General features: G+C 37.7%; 1 protein-coding gene across 4 annotated transcripts in view; it reads left to right on the top strand.

The window, feature by feature from the left end:
- Positions 1-18,964, top strand: part of LOC100379078 (cytoplasmic dynein 1 heavy chain 1-like) — a 127,227-nt gene that overhangs the window by 57,681 nt on the left and 50,582 nt on the right. For all 4 annotated transcript variants that reach the window (XM_085495740.1, XM_085495730.1, XM_085495735.1 and 1 more), the window contains exons 36-53: positions 3,410-3,692; positions 3,895-3,995; positions 4,220-4,379; positions 4,912-5,146; positions 5,385-5,568; positions 6,068-6,280; positions 6,385-6,537; positions 6,676-6,761; positions 8,950-9,106; positions 9,380-9,595; positions 9,911-10,117; positions 13,735-13,902; positions 14,574-14,807; positions 15,006-15,180; positions 15,436-15,589; positions 17,081-17,246; positions 17,346-17,509; positions 18,220-18,502. In XM_085495740.1, coding sequence (XP_085351866.1) covers positions 3,410-3,692; positions 3,895-3,995; positions 4,220-4,379; positions 4,912-5,146; positions 5,385-5,568; positions 6,068-6,280; positions 6,385-6,537; positions 6,676-6,761; positions 8,950-9,106; positions 9,380-9,595; positions 9,911-10,117; positions 13,735-13,902; positions 14,574-14,807; positions 15,006-15,180; positions 15,436-15,589; positions 17,081-17,246; positions 17,346-17,509; positions 18,220-18,502 — 3,339 coding nt within the window. The remainder of the gene's footprint in view (positions 1-3,409; positions 3,693-3,894; positions 3,996-4,219; positions 4,380-4,911; positions 5,147-5,384; positions 5,569-6,067; positions 6,281-6,384; positions 6,538-6,675; positions 6,762-8,949; positions 9,107-9,379; positions 9,596-9,910; positions 10,118-13,734; positions 13,903-14,573; positions 14,808-15,005; positions 15,181-15,435; positions 15,590-17,080; positions 17,247-17,345; positions 17,510-18,219; positions 18,503-18,964) is intronic.

Genomic DNA, 18,964 nt, shown 5'->3' with positions numbered 1-18,964 from the left:
TCACATTGACTTATAATTGTCTTTCTCTGATTTTCATAGATGTTGAACAGCCGTCATAGTTCAAATACTTTTTGTTGTAACTATGATTATGTGCACGCAATCTGACCCTTTGACCTAGATTTGGCTGGGATTGAATATTTTATATTAAACAATATTCTGACATGATGCACTGCTACAAAATGAATTTCAACACAAGTACCACATGGTTGTCTGGGTTTCCTTTCTTGGATTTTGTTTACGATTTGTGTAGTTGTTGTTTTCTTTCAAGGCGGAGGCAAGCCGAATGACCATGAATGGACTGAATGAAAGAAAATATTTCTAAGCCTAAAATAAAACCTAATGTCTCTTTGTGTATCTGTCAATTTTGCATGTTTGGTATGACCGTGTCCCAATAATATTTGGAATATTGATCCCTGTTGGTTTCTCCATACTGAGTTTAGGACTGGCGTTGGTCCAGACGTTCGGCATTCAACACAATCAGCCGAGACAGGACAAACATTGACCGTAATTCATGGGACCATGTCCCGTAATTTGTGGTCTGAAACCCCAAATAATTAAACAAGTATTACCTTGAAATAGAAAAAATAAAAATTTGAAGAGCATCAGGGAATATATTGATAACCATTCTTAGCAATCGCTAGCTTTATTTTATTCCAATCCATAAAATTCATGACTTGGCAACTTTCACACTAAAAATGATTGAAGATGAGGGTGTGGTTCTTCCGCAAAGCCCTGTTGATAATACTGTAGAATACTTTATTTTCGCTTGGAATTTATTTTCGCTATTTTCGCTGAAGGGATGATTCCGTGAAAATAAAATCCAGCGAATATACTTTTTTTGCCTATATTTCCCATTAAACTCATCAGAAATCAGTGAAAATAAATTCCATACAAAACGCCCAAAAAGCCTTTTCAGCGAAAATTAATTCCAGCGAAAATAAAGTATTCCACAGTAAGCTAATTGAAGGGTCGTCGTACCTTCCAATCTCTGGCGTTGATTCACAGTTATTTTGTGCTGTGAAACGCATCAAAATTATTCACTGAAAAACATCGGTATCTTTTTACAAAAGGGTGGGATTTGACCTCAGTTCAAAAAGAAAAATACATTTAGTATTCACAGCAAATCAGTTTTCTTTGCAAGTTGTGAAATAAGGTAAACTAGAGTAGGGGTGATTTTCAGTATCGAAGGACTTCCGTGTGAATCCTGATTTTCAAATTGTTCATCGACTGGTCACCAAATATTTACGGCTACGACTAAATTTGACATGTTTTTTTCTGAAGCCCAATAAATTATTTATGCATGTCAAGCTCTGTTCGGCTTTTTCAGGGCATGTGGCCAGTTTTTATTCAAAACTATTTTTTGAAAATATTTTTACGGTACGTATAGTTCGAGCTCAGTCACTGATCGTGAGTTAAATTTTGAAAATTGGATGTCAAATTTTACCAGAGTGACCGACTGCCTGTTGACCGAGGTGGTTTTGATATTGTTATTTTTGGAATTAATCAATAATATTTTCCTAGTTTCTCCACTTTGTCAAAAGGAATTAGCTATGCTTTTTTCGCGTAACTGTCCCATTAAAATTAAAAAAAATATAACATTTAGAATAAGCACCCCAAATCACGTAACAAGAGATCGCAGTTCAGTTGCTTTTGCAAACAATACAAGTGTCAACAACAATTAGATTTGAAGTGTTGCTCAGAATTCAATAATAGTTAAAGGGTGGTGTTGTCGCGCTGCGCATGTTCGACATTTGTGTTGATGAACATTGATTTTCCCACAATCTTATGCACTCTTCAAATGGAAATCACAAGTATGAGGTTTGACCTGGGCGCGACTTGCACTGATTACCGCCGGTGACTCTTTCGAAACCTTCCAATCAAATGAAAATTACCCAATTAAAGCTTGGAAATGTGTCAGTTTGCACTCGTTGATCTGCGCAACAGTCAAAGTCGCCATCTTTGTTTATATGAGACCCATATATCTTGCACGACTACCGCGCTTTAATACTAGTTGTATCTTCACACTTTACCATCAAAACCACCATTTCAACCACTCATGTGCCAGTGATCAGTGTCCTGGCGAACGGTCTGTGTTTTCAATGAGCGAGCAAAATAAGGTGATTAAAATTAAGTCTATTAAAAAGCGGTAAAAGCGGAAGGTTTGGCGAAATGAGTACTGTAATGCTGTCTTATATTTAGATACATGGGATATTTGAGTATGCACCTTGGAGTGGGTTGGTGTCATTGAAAGACTTAAATTGGGTTTAGCAACATAATATGGTTTGATGTGAAATTGGTATAATGCATGGACTAGGTGTAGAGTAAATGGATTTAGCATTGAGTCAGTGTAGCGTAAATGGGCTTAAAATGGAATAGGTGTAGCATGCATGGGTTTTGCATGGAATAGGTATAGTGTAAATGGGTTTGGCATGGAATAGGTATAGTGTAAATGGGTTTGGCATGGAATAGGTATAGTGTAAATGGGTTTTGCATGGAATAGGTGTAGCATGCATGGGTTTTGCATGGAATAGGTGTAGCGTGCATGGTTTGGCATGGAATAGGTGTAGTGTGAATGGGTTTGGCATGGAATAGGTGTAGTGTAAATGGGTTTGGCATGGAATAGGTGTAGTGTAAATGGGTTTGGCATGGAATAGGTGTAGTGTAAATGGGTTTGGCATGGAATAGGTGTAGTGTGAATGGGTTTGGCATGGAATAGGTGTAGTGTGAATGGGTTTGGCATGGAATAGGTGTAGTGTGAATGGGTTTGGCATGGAATAGGTGTAGTGTGAATGGGTTTGGCATGGAATAGGTGTAGTGTGAATGGGTTTGGCATGGAATAGGTGTAGTGTGAATGGGTTTGGCATGGACTAGGTGTAGTGTGAATGGGTTTGGCATGGAATAGGTGTAGTGTGAATGGGTTTGGCATGGACTAGGTGTAGTGTGAATGGGTTTGGCATGGACTAGGTGTAGTGTAAATGGGTTTGGCATGGACTAGGTGTAGTGTAAATGGGTTTGGCATGGACTAGGTGTAGTGTAAATGGGTTTGGCATGGACTAGGTGTAGTGTAAATGGGTTTGGCATGGACTAGGTGTAGTGTAAATGGGTTTGGCATGGACTAGGTGTAGTGTAAATGGGTTTGGCATGGACTAGGTGTAGTGTAAATGGGTTTGGCATGGACTAGGTGTAGTGTAAATGGGTTTGGCATGGACTAGGTGTAGTGTAAATGGGTTTGGCATGGACTAGGTGTAGTGTAAATGGGTTTGGCATGGACTAGGTGTAGTGTAAATGGGTTTGGCATGGACTAGGTGTAGCGTAAATGGGTTTGGCATGGAATACGTGTAGTACTATAAATGGGCTTGTCGCATTACTTAAAAGTAATTAAATACTTCATCTTTGTTGTCAATTGCAGATTACTGAACTTGTTCATCAACGTGATGTTACTAGAATGTTAATGAAACACAAAGTGGATAGTGTGACTAACTTTGATTGGTTATGTCAAATGAGATTTTACTTTGACCCTAAGAATAGTGATGTTCTAAAGCAGTTGTCAATTCATATGGCTAATGCTCGCTTTAACTATGGATTTGAATATCTTGGTGTACAAGATAAACTAGTACAGACACCATTGACTGATAGGTGTTATCTCACTATGACTCAAGCTTTGGAAAGTCGACTTGGTGGCTCACCATTTGGTATGTCAATATTCTTTATTATGTTATTGACCACATATTTATTGAAATTGTCTGCTAATGAATGAATGAACATTAAATACTGTACACAAGATGTATATAGTAAGACATCTTGTATAGATTGTAGATTTCTTGTAGATTAATTAATACTTGTATATTACTGGTTAATGTTGACAGTCGTACATTTTCCATTTTCACTTATTAGGACCTGCTGGTACTGGTAAAACAGAATCTGTCAAAGCCCTTGGTAATCAAATGGGAAGATTTGTATTGGTGTTCAATTGTGATGAGACCTTTGACTTCCAGGTATGTATGTATTGTACAGGGCTCAGTGTATCAGGACTTTAACTTCAGAATTCAACAGGCACCCAATTTCAAGGTCAAAATTTTAATTAGGATTATTAACGGCACCAAGGCAAACTTTGAACATTGCTTTTAATGTCTCCATAAAGTTCAAGCTCTGCTGTATGTGTTTAGTTATATCAAAGGTCAATAGTTTATTTATATCTTCGATTATGATTGTATTTTAGGCCATGGGTCGTATTTTTGTTGGATTGTGTCAAGTTGGAGCTTGGGGTTGTTTTGATGAATTCAACCGTTTAGAAGAACGCATGTTATCAGCTGTATCACAGCAAATTCAAACCATCCAAGAAGCGCTCAAAGAACGTGCCAGTGATAAGGTCAAAAGTGGTAAGTACATTTGATCTTTTTAGTCTGGCTGTCATTAAAAATGACAGGCTATTCATGTAACTGATTTTGTTAGGGCATGTCTGTCTGTCTGTCTGTCTGCTCATTTGTCTGTCTACTCATTTGTCTGCCTTCTTCACCTACTAGTATTTGACTTATAACTTTGATTAATGACTATCAACCAAATTAAAAATGAAATTCTCTAAAAGTGACTAAGCTTGCTTCTGTAACAACCTATACATCATCTGAAAGCTTAGATATAGATAAATACATTAGTATACTGGATGTTTGTAATGAATGTAGACTTGGCGATCGCATCTTCGTTTCTCTTTATCTGACTCTGTCTCGTTAGCATGTCTGTAATTATTTGATCATAACTTGAAAACAAAGACACAAAAATGTAATCTGAGACGTGATCATATAGCGTTATGAACATCCTGCACAATTCATTCATTTGCTTCACTTGAAAGTGAAATAGTTTTTAAAATAGTTTGAAAAAACACAATAATAAAACCTTAATAATGTGTATTTGCAGATATTCAGGTTGAACTTGTTGGTAAACAAGTGAAAGTGAGTCGTGACATGGCTATCTTTATCACAATGAACCCTGGCTATGCAGGAAGATCTAACTTGCCAGACAACTTGAAGAAATTGTTCAGAAGCTTGGCTATGACTAAACCAGATCGTCAGCTGATTGCTCAGGTCATGTTATACTCACAAGGTTTCCGTACAGCAGAGGTGCTGGCCAGCAAGATTGTACCTTTCTTCAAGTATGTCTTATTAAATCAAATAAATGGCCATTTTTGTACTCATTTTGTAATCATCAAAAATCTAGCATTTCTGGCATTCTGGAAGTGGATTTCAGTCATTTATGGATGGATATCATTCATACTTGATACATACATAATTATATTACAATTATCTCAAACTGTAATACTACAAACAAAACTATGTATCTTAAATTTGATAATTAACATGGACTATGCCATGTATGGCTTGTTTTTATAGGCTTTGTGATGAACAGCTGTCATCACAGTCCCATTATGACTTTGGACTTCGTGCATTGAAGAGTGTACTAGTGAGTGCTGGTAATGTGAAGAGAGATCATATTCAGCATATCAAAGAAACGATGAGAGAAGAGGGTCAATCCATTGATGAAGCTAAAATAGCTGAACGCTTACCTGAACAAGAGGTAAGTAACCTTCTTTTACTGTCGCATCTTTCATCAATGTTATGAACAAGCTGGCAGTCAATTTGACATATCCATATTTCATACATCTGGCTTATCACTAAACGTGTCATGTACTGTAGTTAAATTGACAACTGCCATTTGTACACACTCTCAAACATTATTCGCTGTGACTGTGCTTGCTGAAGGTTCTACGGTATATTCTTATTTACACTTTTACTTTTGTTTTACGATTCATGTTCATCTCAAACTGTTTTTAGTTGTATACTTGCGTATTTGGAAAGTTTGTAATACATGTTGCTACAATCTTTTTCATTTTAAAACACCCATTGCTATTGCTTAGAACTACGTTTGACACAAAATGGGGTTGCTTTCAAATGCTTACAAAGTTCAAGAGTGTGAGATCTTCAATCCATATTATCAAACATGGTTATGAAAGTTGCATATCTTTATCTTGTCATTGTCAACATATTTACTATAATTAATCTAATGTTTGTTATAGATTTTGATCCAGAGTGTGTGTGAGACGGTGGTGCCTAAACTAGTAGCGGAAGATATCCCACTTCTATACAGTCTGTTGTCAGATGTCTTCCCAGGTGTACAATATACACAGGCTCAAATGAAAAAACTACGAGAAGAATTGGCCAATGTCTGTGAAGAAAACTTTTTAACATATGGTGAAGGCGGTGATAGTGGAACTATGTGGGTTGAGAAGGTAAGACAAACTAGAATTGCTCAACATGTACTTCTAATAAATCAATATTTGAATTGGCAGATCTTTGATAATCTTTCATTACCCAAATTTGCTTTCATTTACAGGTTCTACAGTTGTTCCAGATTTCTCAATTAAACCATGGTTTAATGATGGTTGGACCAAGTGGAAGTGGTAAGAGTTGTGCATGGAGATCATTACTCAAGGCATTAGAGAGAATAGAGGGTGTAGAAGGTGTTGCACATGTAATTGATCCCAAGGTAAGTGTTGATTACTCAGTACATTGGACAGACTGAAGGGTTCTAAAAGGTATCATAATGGTATTTTGGGAGATGCCATCAGTGAATTTTTGTCATTTAGTTGAAAGTTTTTAAAATACAAATATTTGTATTCTGCAGGCAATTTCTAAAGATCTACTATATGGAACTCTGGACCCAAACACCAGAGAGTGGACTGATGGTCTCTTTACACATATCCTGAGGAAGTAAGTTGAATTCCTTGTGAAATCACTTTATTGTGTTACTGCATTTGGAAGAATAGTGTTCGTTCAGAGGGAAGTATAACTGTTGTGCACATGTACTGTGCCAGTACTCAGTACAAATAAAGTTACTGTATCTTTCACAATGAGTAGCATATTACTATATTAGTTTTAATGTTGACAGTAGAGCTGTTCATATTACTGATGGTCTGTCGTGATTCGTCAACTTTGGTATACATGTACCTTAGATGGACCTTTCTCAGATTTGTTCATTTTGTGATGTTACCTTATATTCTCTAATTTTAGGGTAAAAAACCGACAGACTACTTATTTTATAAATGAAATGCTAATTATTGCTGGGAAAGGATTGACCTGCTTTATTAGTCCAATAAAAGTGTTGGAATGGAATGGAATGTGTCTGAACCCCTCATTTAATATGCAAGAATGTAGGAATGTACCAAGAAAATTGTTTTTCTGGAGTTAATTGTAGTGTATTTTACTTATGAATGATCAAAAAGTGCATGGAGATTTTATGAAAATGTGTGAATGTTAACAGAATGTTGTTTGGTCACAGTTGCACAATAAATAATGAACTATTTTGGGCGTAACTATAAAATGTGTCACCGAAGTACTCACACGTGTGCATGATATCTACAGTTTTTGCTGTGAAGAGACGCCATTGACAAATAAATAAGTATTGTGTAATTTGTAGTGAAAATGTATTTAAATAGATGTATGTTTATGAATCATGTTTCTTTTCAAAGTGTATTTATATAATAAAAATTGTTTGTGAAAATGTTTTTTATACTTTTTCAATGGATTGAATTTACAAATGAGTTATTTTGTTATACCATCACTCGAATTATGTTTTACGAATTTCTGATAGTTTAGGCTTTGTGTTCTAAAGGCTGTTCGTTCAGTTCTCGATAAAAGCGAACGTATTTCGAAAGTTGTGAAATCATGGTACTGTTTTGGCATTATACAACTTGCAGTTCCCTTTTGATGGATTTTGTGTGACTTGCCGTGGTGTTTGTAAACTTATCTTATTATGTAAATCTGCCCCGGGAAATCTGCAAGCAAGATTTTAAATTGCCATTTTCACGCTGCGTCATAACGTGGAGTCGTCATCCAAGTATGCACAATTGTTCATCTCCTGTTCCCCAACGCATTTAAAAATTCCTTTAGAATTTTGGGGACTTTGTGTGACTGACAGTGGTGTTTGTCAACTTTAGTCGAACTGTAGTGGTATGTAAATCTGCCACAACGTGTAGTTGCCATCATCTCTTGTTTACCAACTCATTTAAATATGTGCGTGTCTCAACGAGGACTGAAAAGTGATTTCCATTTACCTCGTCTGTTAAAAATCAACTGTATTAGCTTCCTTCAAACTTCCTATTGCCATCTGAAGTATGTCTACTACAATCGGCGGTCTTGTGCGTATCGATCTTCTTGTAAATATATATTATATGAAACGCACCTGCACCCGAACCCGGAAATCAACTGCAAATCAAGGTGGTCCTGTCACCTTTTTTTTTTCTTACCTTGTTCTTGACCGCAGTACGCTTGGCTATGAACTTCCACATACCCACGCTTATGGGAATAGTGCATCATGAGTAATAGTGTATTGATCGAGGTGAAACTAACATGGCTGCCGTAATGCCTGTTGTTCGACTACATCGCTCGTGTTTCTCTTCCTGTCTTAGAGTTCTGTTTTCTTTGATTTTTTTTATTTCAATTAAAAAGCTATTTGGCTGTAACTATGCATTTAGTCATAGTCAACTGTTTTTCTCGAATTGGTTGATTGTCATAGTAACATACGCTAAGTACAATTAAACGTCCGTAGTTGAACAGTAGTCATTTCTAACATGATTATTTAATTTAGTTTGATTCCTTCAGTTAAAAATTGAGTTTTCAAAATAAATAAATAATAACACATACCCTCATGTATACTTCAAGTTTTCATTAAAACAAGCTCTTATTTTCTCAGCATCGAGACGGTTCTGCCAAATTATTTGAGTTAGACAAAGTTAAATTTGTAAAAATATTGCTGGAAGAATTGTCACACTGTGTCTTTATACACAGGTTGCTTATATATTATGTCTTAGGACTGCCTAAAAGTGGTCACTAACACAAGTTTGACTGTCCCGCTAATTTGATACTGTATGGCTTACATAAAGGCATTGTTTATTTGTAGGATCATTGATAACGTCCGTGGTGAAATCAACAAACGTCAGTGGATTATCTTTGATGGTGATGTTGATCCAGAATGGGTTGAGAATTTAAACAGTGTCTTAGATGACAATAAACTGCTGACCCTTCCTAATGGAGAGAGGTTGAGTCTACCACCAAATGTATGTAATTCTGCAATAAACTTTCAATATGCTAGTTTCTCATTTGTATTGAGGTGAAGATTATGTCAAGCGTTAACTTTCATTGGAGATGAGCTATTCATATTGTCTGTTGTCTTGAATGTTGAACTTTTTATATAGATAATGCTACTTGTGTATGTACTGGAAAAAAAAATGTATTGCTGTGTGGTATCTGAATATCAAATTACTTGCCGGAATTGTTACTAGTAATAACATTGTTTAAAGAAAATCAAACTATAGTGACTCTCATTGCAGGTGCGCATCATGTTTGAAGTGCAGGATCTTCGTTATGCAACCATGGCAACTGTGAGTCGTTGTGGTATGGTGTGGTTCAGTGAAGATGTACTCTCCACAGAGATGATACTGGATAATTTCATGAAACAATTACAGAAGATTCCACTTGAAGAAGGTGAAGAAGATTTCAAGCCAGGTCAGAAGGAAGAAGAAGAATCCCTTTCCCCAACACTGCAGGTAAATCTCGCTGCATACAGACTGCAATGCCATTGATTATCCAGGCAAAAATAGCCTTAGGCCTACAGTAGTTGAAATCATGGGTTTGGAAGAGAAATTGGCATAGGGTCAATTTTGACCATTTTTTTTTTAATTTAGCCAATTACCAAAATTATGCAGCACTTATCATCAAACAAACCCTTTCACACTTCGGTATATTATTAACCAGTGTTTGATAGTAACCAAGTCACCATTTTACCACTGATTGCATTCACATTTTTGAAATGTTAATTATAATTGTTTTCTAGTGTAATAATTCTGTGTTAAAATCTGCAGGTGCAGCGTGATATCAGTGCATTGCTTGCACCACATTTTACATCAGATGGCCTGGTTATTCGCACAATGGAGTATGCATCTAAGCAAGCTGAACATATAATGGATTTCACCAGACTACGTGCTTTGGGCTCACTATTCTCTATGTTGAACCAAGCTGCTAGGAATGTACTCTCCTATAATCACAACCATGCTGACTTTCCCATGCAGGTCTGTTGTTACTTCTATACAGTGTTTTATCCAGCTTTGTATTTATGAGGGGGATTGTCGTTCCTTCAGATCAAAATAGAGGCGGTTAAACGGCAGTTCGGTTTTAACAAAATTAATTAAATGGGACCAAGAAATCATGTTTTTTTTTCGGTAATTTAAAAAAGAAAATATTTTGGTGACATTTTTCGGACATTTCAATCATTCCTGACTCCTAAAATAGTCTAAATTAATTTTTACCGTAGTCATTGACACCTATTCAAGTGTATGACGTTTATTGTGACTAGCGTGAATGGGTAAGCTTCGTTTAGAAAATGAGCTGTTATCACTGTAAACAATGTTAAATTATTCTTCAAATGCTCAGTTTATCTTGTGAAAACAACTAATCTTTTGATTTAAAAAAAATGCTACTTTCCCATCTAAATCTAAGCCAAAAGATCGTACTACAATATCGGCAAATCTCTTCCGTGTTGCGTTCAATAACCTTAACAAATTTAAATGAGCTATGGTAATTTGAGCACGTTGTCATCATCCATCATTATGATTGGTTAATTAGTGATTTGACCAATCAGGTCAAAGAACTCTGTCCCAGGTCAAAACATGGCGTTTAATATGCTGCCGGAATCATTTGCTTGCGATGAAACTAAGTTGAAATTTATTTGCATTTCATAACATTTCAACAAATTTATTTTTTGTACGTTAATATAATCACTACTAAGTAATAATCAACAATTGGATGTGTGAAAGTATTTTAATCATGCAACAAGCAGGAAGGACAACTCATTTTTGCCTCGGCAAGTTGCTTAACACATTGCCCTGCCACACACACACACTCTGGAAACTCAATGCGGGCTATTCCAACTTACGTATGCATACCCGAAGAAGGTAATGTTTTTAAAAATAAGGATGCACCATTTTAAAGAAAATATGTGGAAGATGATTATTTGTATCAGCATGCTAGTAGGCGCGTCACAGTCTAATACATGCACAGGCCATCATTACAAGAATTCAATGGGCAGTGAGGAAAGGAGCGATTTTCGCCCCTGGAGTATTTTTTTTTAAGGGCACACAAAGTGTAGTAGGCGGGGAATTGCACAATCGCGCGTCCTAAAAACGTAAAACACTGCTAAAAATTGAAAACGTAAAACTGTTAATTGAATAATTTTCATCTTGTACAACCTTCGACCTCACTCTAGTAGAATGCAAGAACAATTGCATATGCACAAAGCTGTCAAGGAAACAAGTAATTTCAATGACAGGCTGAAACACGCGACACATAATGTAGCATTGAGAAAATTACAAAACAGGACAGGAACTGAATGCAAATTAGATGGGAAGGCTCCAAGATTCTTACATTATAATTTAATTTACAAATTGTAAATCTAGTCACATACCCAGCCAACAATATACATCCATACACATAATAATCCAGGGTATATGGCCCAGTCAACAGATGAACAACGGATAAAACAGTTTAAGCTGAAATAAAATTTTGCACTTTCTAGGTGGCTCCACCTCCAGAACACGAAGTGGCAGATACCCCAGTGGGTAGCCTCCATGCTGTTTTGGCTGTGGGACGGTCCAAAGATGAACCTGTTTACCACACCAAGCTCCCGACGTACATAACACTCCTGTCGACTCCAGGAGCCTGGGCCAGGGATGCCTCGTGGACCCACATAGATGTGTATGCCTTCCTCCCTTCCTGCTAGTTCACCGGATACCGGAGAAAACTTTGACAGGTGCACACCTGCATATTGACACTGGTCGCACCCAATTGGCCAACCAAGGCCTGATTTCCACTTCTGTTGGAAATGCTAGTCGAAACACCAGTAGTGCTTCTGGACTTATCGGACCTGCCATCCCAACTGGGCGGTGCACTACCAACGATCCCAGCGTATCACTTACAAGCATGGAGGCTCTCAGTAGACTCGAATAGACGAAAGTCTTGTCTGAGCGGGCTGCTAACGTTTGGCCAGGGCGAACAGGGATTCCACCAACGCTGCCTACAACTCAAAGTGGCGAGCATACACAAATTGGTGTAGTGGAAGGGAGATTGATCCATGCCATCCATCTGTTGGCCAGGTAGCAGACTCTTTCGTTCACCTGTTTGACAAAGTGAGTTTGTCCTACAAAGCGATCGTAGGCTACAGGTCGGCCTTGTCCCGCACCATTGAGATGCTTTATGGACAATCGAGTTTCTCGCCAAATCCAAGGACACGATCCCCAGCCGATCGTCATTCCCCGGCTGTCAAACATTTCCGGCCCGGAGGATCAGGAGGAATTGCTTCTCTGCCCGGTTCGAGCACTAACTTGCTACGAAAACCGTACTAGGGATTCGAGACGTGGTGCCAAGCACATGTTTTTGTTACGCCCTAGGCATCCAAGACAGGCCAGCCGCCCTGACTTTCATCACCAGGTGGATTACTGCGACTGTCTATAGTCTATATTTCCTCGACACAGAACTTGCAGAGACACCAAGTACGAGCGCATGAGGTCCGTGTGATTGCTAACTCACTAGCGCTAGTGTCAGGCGACCCCCTCAAACTTTTACTGAGGGCAGGCTTATGGAGAACGCAGAACGTCTACCATCTAAGAGATATTCAATCCATTGAGGAGGTTCTCTTCAGGATGGGTCCCGTCATAGCGGGTCAGACTTTGGTTGCTGACCCAGCATGAACGACCTCGGGGATCCCTACGCATAGACAATAAGTTAGTCTGAGCAATTTAGTGGACAGATTTCTACCTTCAGCACCCCCTGGAATTACCAGGTCTCGCTTTCGGCCTATGCCCTCATGCAGAACTGTTTCAGTCTCTACTTCAAGCTAGTGACCCCAGAATTGGGGTCGGGTGTAGCATTCTCAGGCACACCGAACCCAGTCACCGTGGCAGCATTTTGGCTGGGAACGGCACAGGCATGGGAAGACACCATTGCCTGCATTGGTCTTAACTAGGTGGTAGTATATTACTGGAGAGCATTATCCCGAACTGGGACACCCTTTTCATCACTTTCTGTTTACTAGGGAACCTTCCACCTATCGGCGTCTGACTCTGCCTACAGTTCAAAATAGTCATTATGACTGACCGGAGTTGAGGATGGGTAATTGAACGTAGTGAATTTAGGCAGAGGGTTCTCAGAAGCCGCCTATTCACATAGTTCATACACACCATAGACTCAGGGTTCTCCCCCTTCCAACCACTCCATATTTTCCAGTGTTGGCTTCGTCCTCCGCGCGAAGAAAGAAAGAACCAAAAGTGACGTATTTAGCCATATGGCTATGCCTTGTGGCCTTGGTAACGTTGTTCATGACGTGAGGGAAAATCTTGAGGTCATGGGGCTTCCCCTTCCATCATTGGCTAAATCACATATAAATGCCTACAGTTCAAAATAGTCATTTTTACTGACCGGAGTCTATGGTGGATATGAACTATGTGAATAGGTGGGTTCCAAGAATCCTCTGCTTAATTCAATATTTTAGATAGCTGTGTTATTATGCTTGCTTCCTTAATGAGTTGTCAATATTTGTTAGTTTTGTCTGCCAACTATGACCAAACTTTTATTTTAATTATCAATTCATGATCTTGTATCATTTTCTGAATAATTGTCTATTGTTTATATATAGAGCGACCAGTTAGAGCGCTACATACCACGTTATCTTGTCTATTCTTTGCTCTGGTCCATGAGTGGCGATGGAAAATTAAAGACCCGTGAAGAACTTGGTGATTTCATTCGTGGTGTAACAACTATTCCATTACCACCATCAACCAGTACACCTGTCATTGACTTTGAAGTAAGTATATTTATAATGTAAAAGATCTTTTACACTGAAGGAATGATTCAGTGATAATAAAATCAACGAATATACCTTTTTTCCCATAATTCACATTCAACTCAACAAAATTATGTGAAAATAAACTCCACACAAAACACCCAAAATTAATTCCAGCTAAAATAAAGTATTTTACAGTAATATATGCACAACTTAATTTTCTGTTCTGATCAAGGTGCATAAACTAACACCATTGCCTCATTGTCTTTTTACTTTTTGAAAGCCAGTCATTTTTATTTATTTTAATTTCTGTAATAATTTTCTACCATTAGCTGTAGGTTTTGATTCAAATTCTTGATTCCCAAATTCTTGACAGATATAATGTCATTTTGCACATTCGTAATGTACCTAGCAACTAGTGAGGGTAGGACACTGATAAGAAAAGTCAAAATAACAACGGACGGACAGCTCTTGAATAAGTGTTTTGAATATTTTAAATCTCCTCTACCTTCTGATTTGTTGACCCCTGACTTGTGTACTATGTGCAATCACACAAAGAGTAAACGAGCAAATGCTATCAAATCAGGAATTGTTGAGCGAATAAAAATGTTGTTAAAACATGTAATAAAAGTTATTTTTGGCTTAAGGTACAAATTGTTTTCTGACAATTAATATTATGATTTTCTTTGCAGGTATCAATGAGTGGCGAGTGGGTTCCATGGCAGTTAAAGGTGCCACAGATAGAAGTAGAAACACATAAAGTGGCAGCACCCGATGTAGTTGTACCTACTTTAGATACTGTCAGACATGAATCTTTGTTATATACTTGGTTAGCAGAACACAAACCACTGGTATTATGTGGACCACCTGGTAGTGGAAAGACTATGACATTGTTTAGTGCATTACGTGCTTTGCCAGACATGGAAGTAAGTTTCGCAATGTTTGTAATCGCTGTTCAAATATATCTGTGCTGCATCAGGCTTTTAGCCAGCCACCTATTAGACAGGCACTCCAAATTAGAGAAAGGGGTTGTAGTAGATGATTATGATCAATATTAGAGAGTAGATTTAAGTGACCTTGTGCAAATACGGATTGTGTGTAAACTATGCTGTTGGGTATTTTAGGTTGTTGGATTGAATTTCTCCAGTGCAACAACACCTGAATTGATGTTGAAGACATTTGATCATTATTGTGAATATCGACGTACACCAAATGGTGTAATCATGTCACCAATACAACTAAATAAATGGTTTGTTATATTTTGTGATGAAATCAATCTGCCTGATATGGACAAATATGGTAGGTTACATTCAGATCATCTTTAGCATATTATGGAAAGGAGCATGCATGTCGGCTTTTCATGCACAGTACTTTCCCTTTCATGTTCAAATTTTATATAAACATGATACATCATGTTGCATATGTGCAAATGTGTTTATTTGAAAAATAATTATACAGTGATTGCATTTCTGGTATTTTCATTTTTTTCTGCAATAAATTGTTTTATCTCAGTCAAGGTTGTAAATAATTACACAATGTTTCTTTTTATTTCAGGAACCCAGAGAGTTATATCTTTCTTGCGTCAGGTTGTAGAACTCGGTGGTTTTTACAGACCATCTGATCAAAGCTGGGTTAAACTGGAACGTATACAGTTTGTGGGTGCATGTAATCCTCCTACAGATCCAGGCCGTAAACCTTTGTCTCATCGGTAAGCACATTTTCACTTCACTAAATGTGGTGACTAAAGTAAATTCTGCTCGTTTTGAAAACTGGGACTTGTGACAAGTATTTCTGTCATTGTGGGACCTTGAGGCTAGTCCTTTTTAGTCCCCGTTCGAACGCAGTTTATGTTTTGACCTCTGTGCGTTCGTGCATTCGGACCTGTATCTTAGAAAGGCCTGAACCAATCACAATCAAACTCCACACATACATCATACATGATATTATACATATGCACATCAATTTGTTTCACGATCTGATTCAAGATGGCCGAATGGCGGCCATTTTTGTCCTAAAAAATCATCAAAATCAAGCATTCCCCTGCTGTTTACAGATGGATTTTGTTCAAACTTGGTATATACGTTGAACATCATTTTGTTTTTCAGATAAGATTCAAAATGGCTGACTGGTGGCCATTTTTTGTTTTAATGAATGTGGTTCTAGTGCTATATCTCTGACTTGCTTTGACTGATTATGTTCAAATTTTAAATATTCAAGATTCCGGAGCATAATTTAGTACTTTATAACTAACTGCGACCACATGCATGATTTTGACAAATACCATGACTAGTTGTGAGGAGTTTGTTTTGATCCAAGGGACACATGGATTTTGAGTTAGCTGACGATACGTTGCTGCTAAGTTGTTTTTGCCGTTTTCTTGGTTAAGCAAAACAGCGATTTACGACAACTGCAGGCCTTTGATATTTGACACTCTTGATATGTTTCCTCTCAAGCGGCGCTGGGATTTTTCTATTTTCCTATTTGTTTCGAAATTACGTTCTAATTTCTGAATACCGGAAAGAACCAGATCGCATTGTTTTTTCAAGATAGCTAAATTATTATTTCTTCAACTACCATGTAGATATATATCTCAATCAACTCAGAATAGTGGTGAGCATCATCTAAAAACAGTTTTGTTGCTAATGTACCACTAAATTCGTTTATTCATTGGTTCAATTATATTTTTACCGAAAATGACTTTCTGTGTTTACACAGATCACATGACTATTTACATCCATACACACACTCTCTTGTTGATTTAATATCTAGTGTGAAATAGGCTTTCGATCAATATATAGCTTTGTGTGGTTCAGTAAATATTTTGTATGAAAATAACAGTTTAGAAAATCAATACCAAAAACGTATACAGCATCCTTAATGCTGTTCCAGAGCAATATCTCTCAATACACGTTTGATGATCAGATACAAATTTCAATCATTTTAATGTTAAACAATCATCATATTCCTGACATGTTTATATTCCAACTATATTACTATAAACAAAACTATATATCTTAAATTCAATAACTAACTGGGACTGTGCCATGCATGGCTTGTGATTGTTACATTGGATTCAAAATGGCCAAATAGTGGGCATTGTGATATGATGAATTCTGACATGTCATAACCGTTCATATTCAAACCTTGTATATAAATATAATTATTATATAATGCAATTACTTATTTTTGTTTTGTATAGATTCCTGCGTCATGTACCAGTTGTGTATGTAGACTATCCTGGACCCGCGTCATTAAAACAGATCTATGGTACATTCAATCGTGCTATGTTAAGACTGGTGCCTAGTCTGAGAACCTATGCTGGCCCATTGACCACTGCCATGGTTGATTTCTACAGTCGATCACAGGTAAATATCACATTATACCAATAAACATGTACCAAATTCAAATTAGTACTATAACTAATTAATATATTGCTTAATTTATTTTAAATAAATGATTTTTAGGAACGATTTACCCAAGACATGCAGCCACATTACATATACAGTCCGCGTGAAATGACACGTTGGGTACGTGGTATTGTAGAAGCCCTCAGACCATTGGAAACTTTGTCAGTTGAAGGATTGGTTCGTATATGGGCACATGAAGGTCTTCGGCTCTTCCAGGACAGGTAACACAAACCTAAAATTGAATTTTAAGCTCAGAAAATAGTGATTAGTACTGGGTTACAGTCTGCGACACACTCGGTTGTGATGTAGGCTGACCAGTCGGGGCTATACTCACTTTGGTTGGGATGTCGGGTGGCCAGTCTGGGCTGTATTCACTTAAGTTGGTGGTTGGGCTGTCCAGTCTGGGCTATACTCAATATAGTATAGTATATAATATATATATATATATATGTATTGGGCTATATTTATTTTAGTTGGGATGTGGGCTGTCTGGTCTGGGCTAAACTCACTTTAGTTGGGATGTGGGCCATCTGGTCTCAGCTAAACTCACTTTAGTTGGGATGTGGGCCGTCTAGTCTGGGCTAAACTCACTTTAGTTGGGATGTGGGCCGTCTAGTCTGGGCTATACTCACTTTAGTTGGGATGTGGGCCGTCTAGTCTGGGCTATACTCACTTTAGTTGGGATGTGGGCCGTCTAGTCTGGGCTATACTCACTTTAGTTGGGATGTGGGCCGTCTGGTCCGTGCTATACTCACTTTAGTTGGGATGTGGGCCGTCTGGTCTGTGCTAAACTCACTTTAGTTGGGATGTACGTGGGCCGTCTAGTCTGGGCTATACACACTTATAGGATGTTATGTGTAGTGACGTTCACACTTACTACATTTATGTCATGAATATGCATACTAATTTTCACCTGATTTTATATTCATAGACTTGTCACAGATGAAGAAAGGCAGTGGACAGATCAAAATATTGATGAAGTTGGATTAAAACACTTCCCGAACATCAACCGCGAAGAAGCTCTTCACAGACCGATATTGTACAGTAATTGGTTATCCAAGGACTATGTACCCGTGGACAGAGAAGAACTCAGAGAATATACTAAAGCTAGATTGAAAGTATTCTATGAAGAAGAATTAGATGTGCCATTAGTGTTATTCAATGAAGTATTGGACCATGTACTCAGAATTGATAGGATATTCCGGCAACAACAGGTAAATAATATTACAACTATATATTCAGAGCCAGATGCCGTAGTGCCAGATGACATCACTGACAAATCTGTCCTCCCATAGTGTACAATACCAGATGACATCACTGACAAATCTGTCCTCCCATAGTGTACAATACCAGATGACATCACTGACAAATCTGTCCTCCCATAGTGTACAATACCAGATGACATCACTGACAAATCTGTCCTCCCATAGTGTACAATACCAGATGACATCACTGACAAATCTGTCCTCCCATAGTGTACAATACCAGATGACAGTGTTTCTATTGTGCCAGGGATGTTGATAATATGGAAATCTGTTGATGTCCAATTATCTACAGTTATTACAAACTCACTTTTTAGCTCCGCTGTCGACTTTGTCGAGCGGAGCTTATCATATGAGTGATTGTCCGTCTCCGTCGTCCGTGTCAATGTTTTACTTTTTCGACTTCTTCTTAAA

This window comes from Saccoglossus kowalevskii, chromosome 2 (assembly GCF_978046115.1).
Source record: "Saccoglossus kowalevskii chromosome 2, keSacKowa6.1, whole genome shotgun sequence".
Taxonomy (NCBI): domain Eukaryota; kingdom Metazoa; phylum Hemichordata; class Enteropneusta; family Harrimaniidae; genus Saccoglossus; species Saccoglossus kowalevskii.
This window is presented reverse-complemented; position numbering and strand designations above follow the sequence as displayed.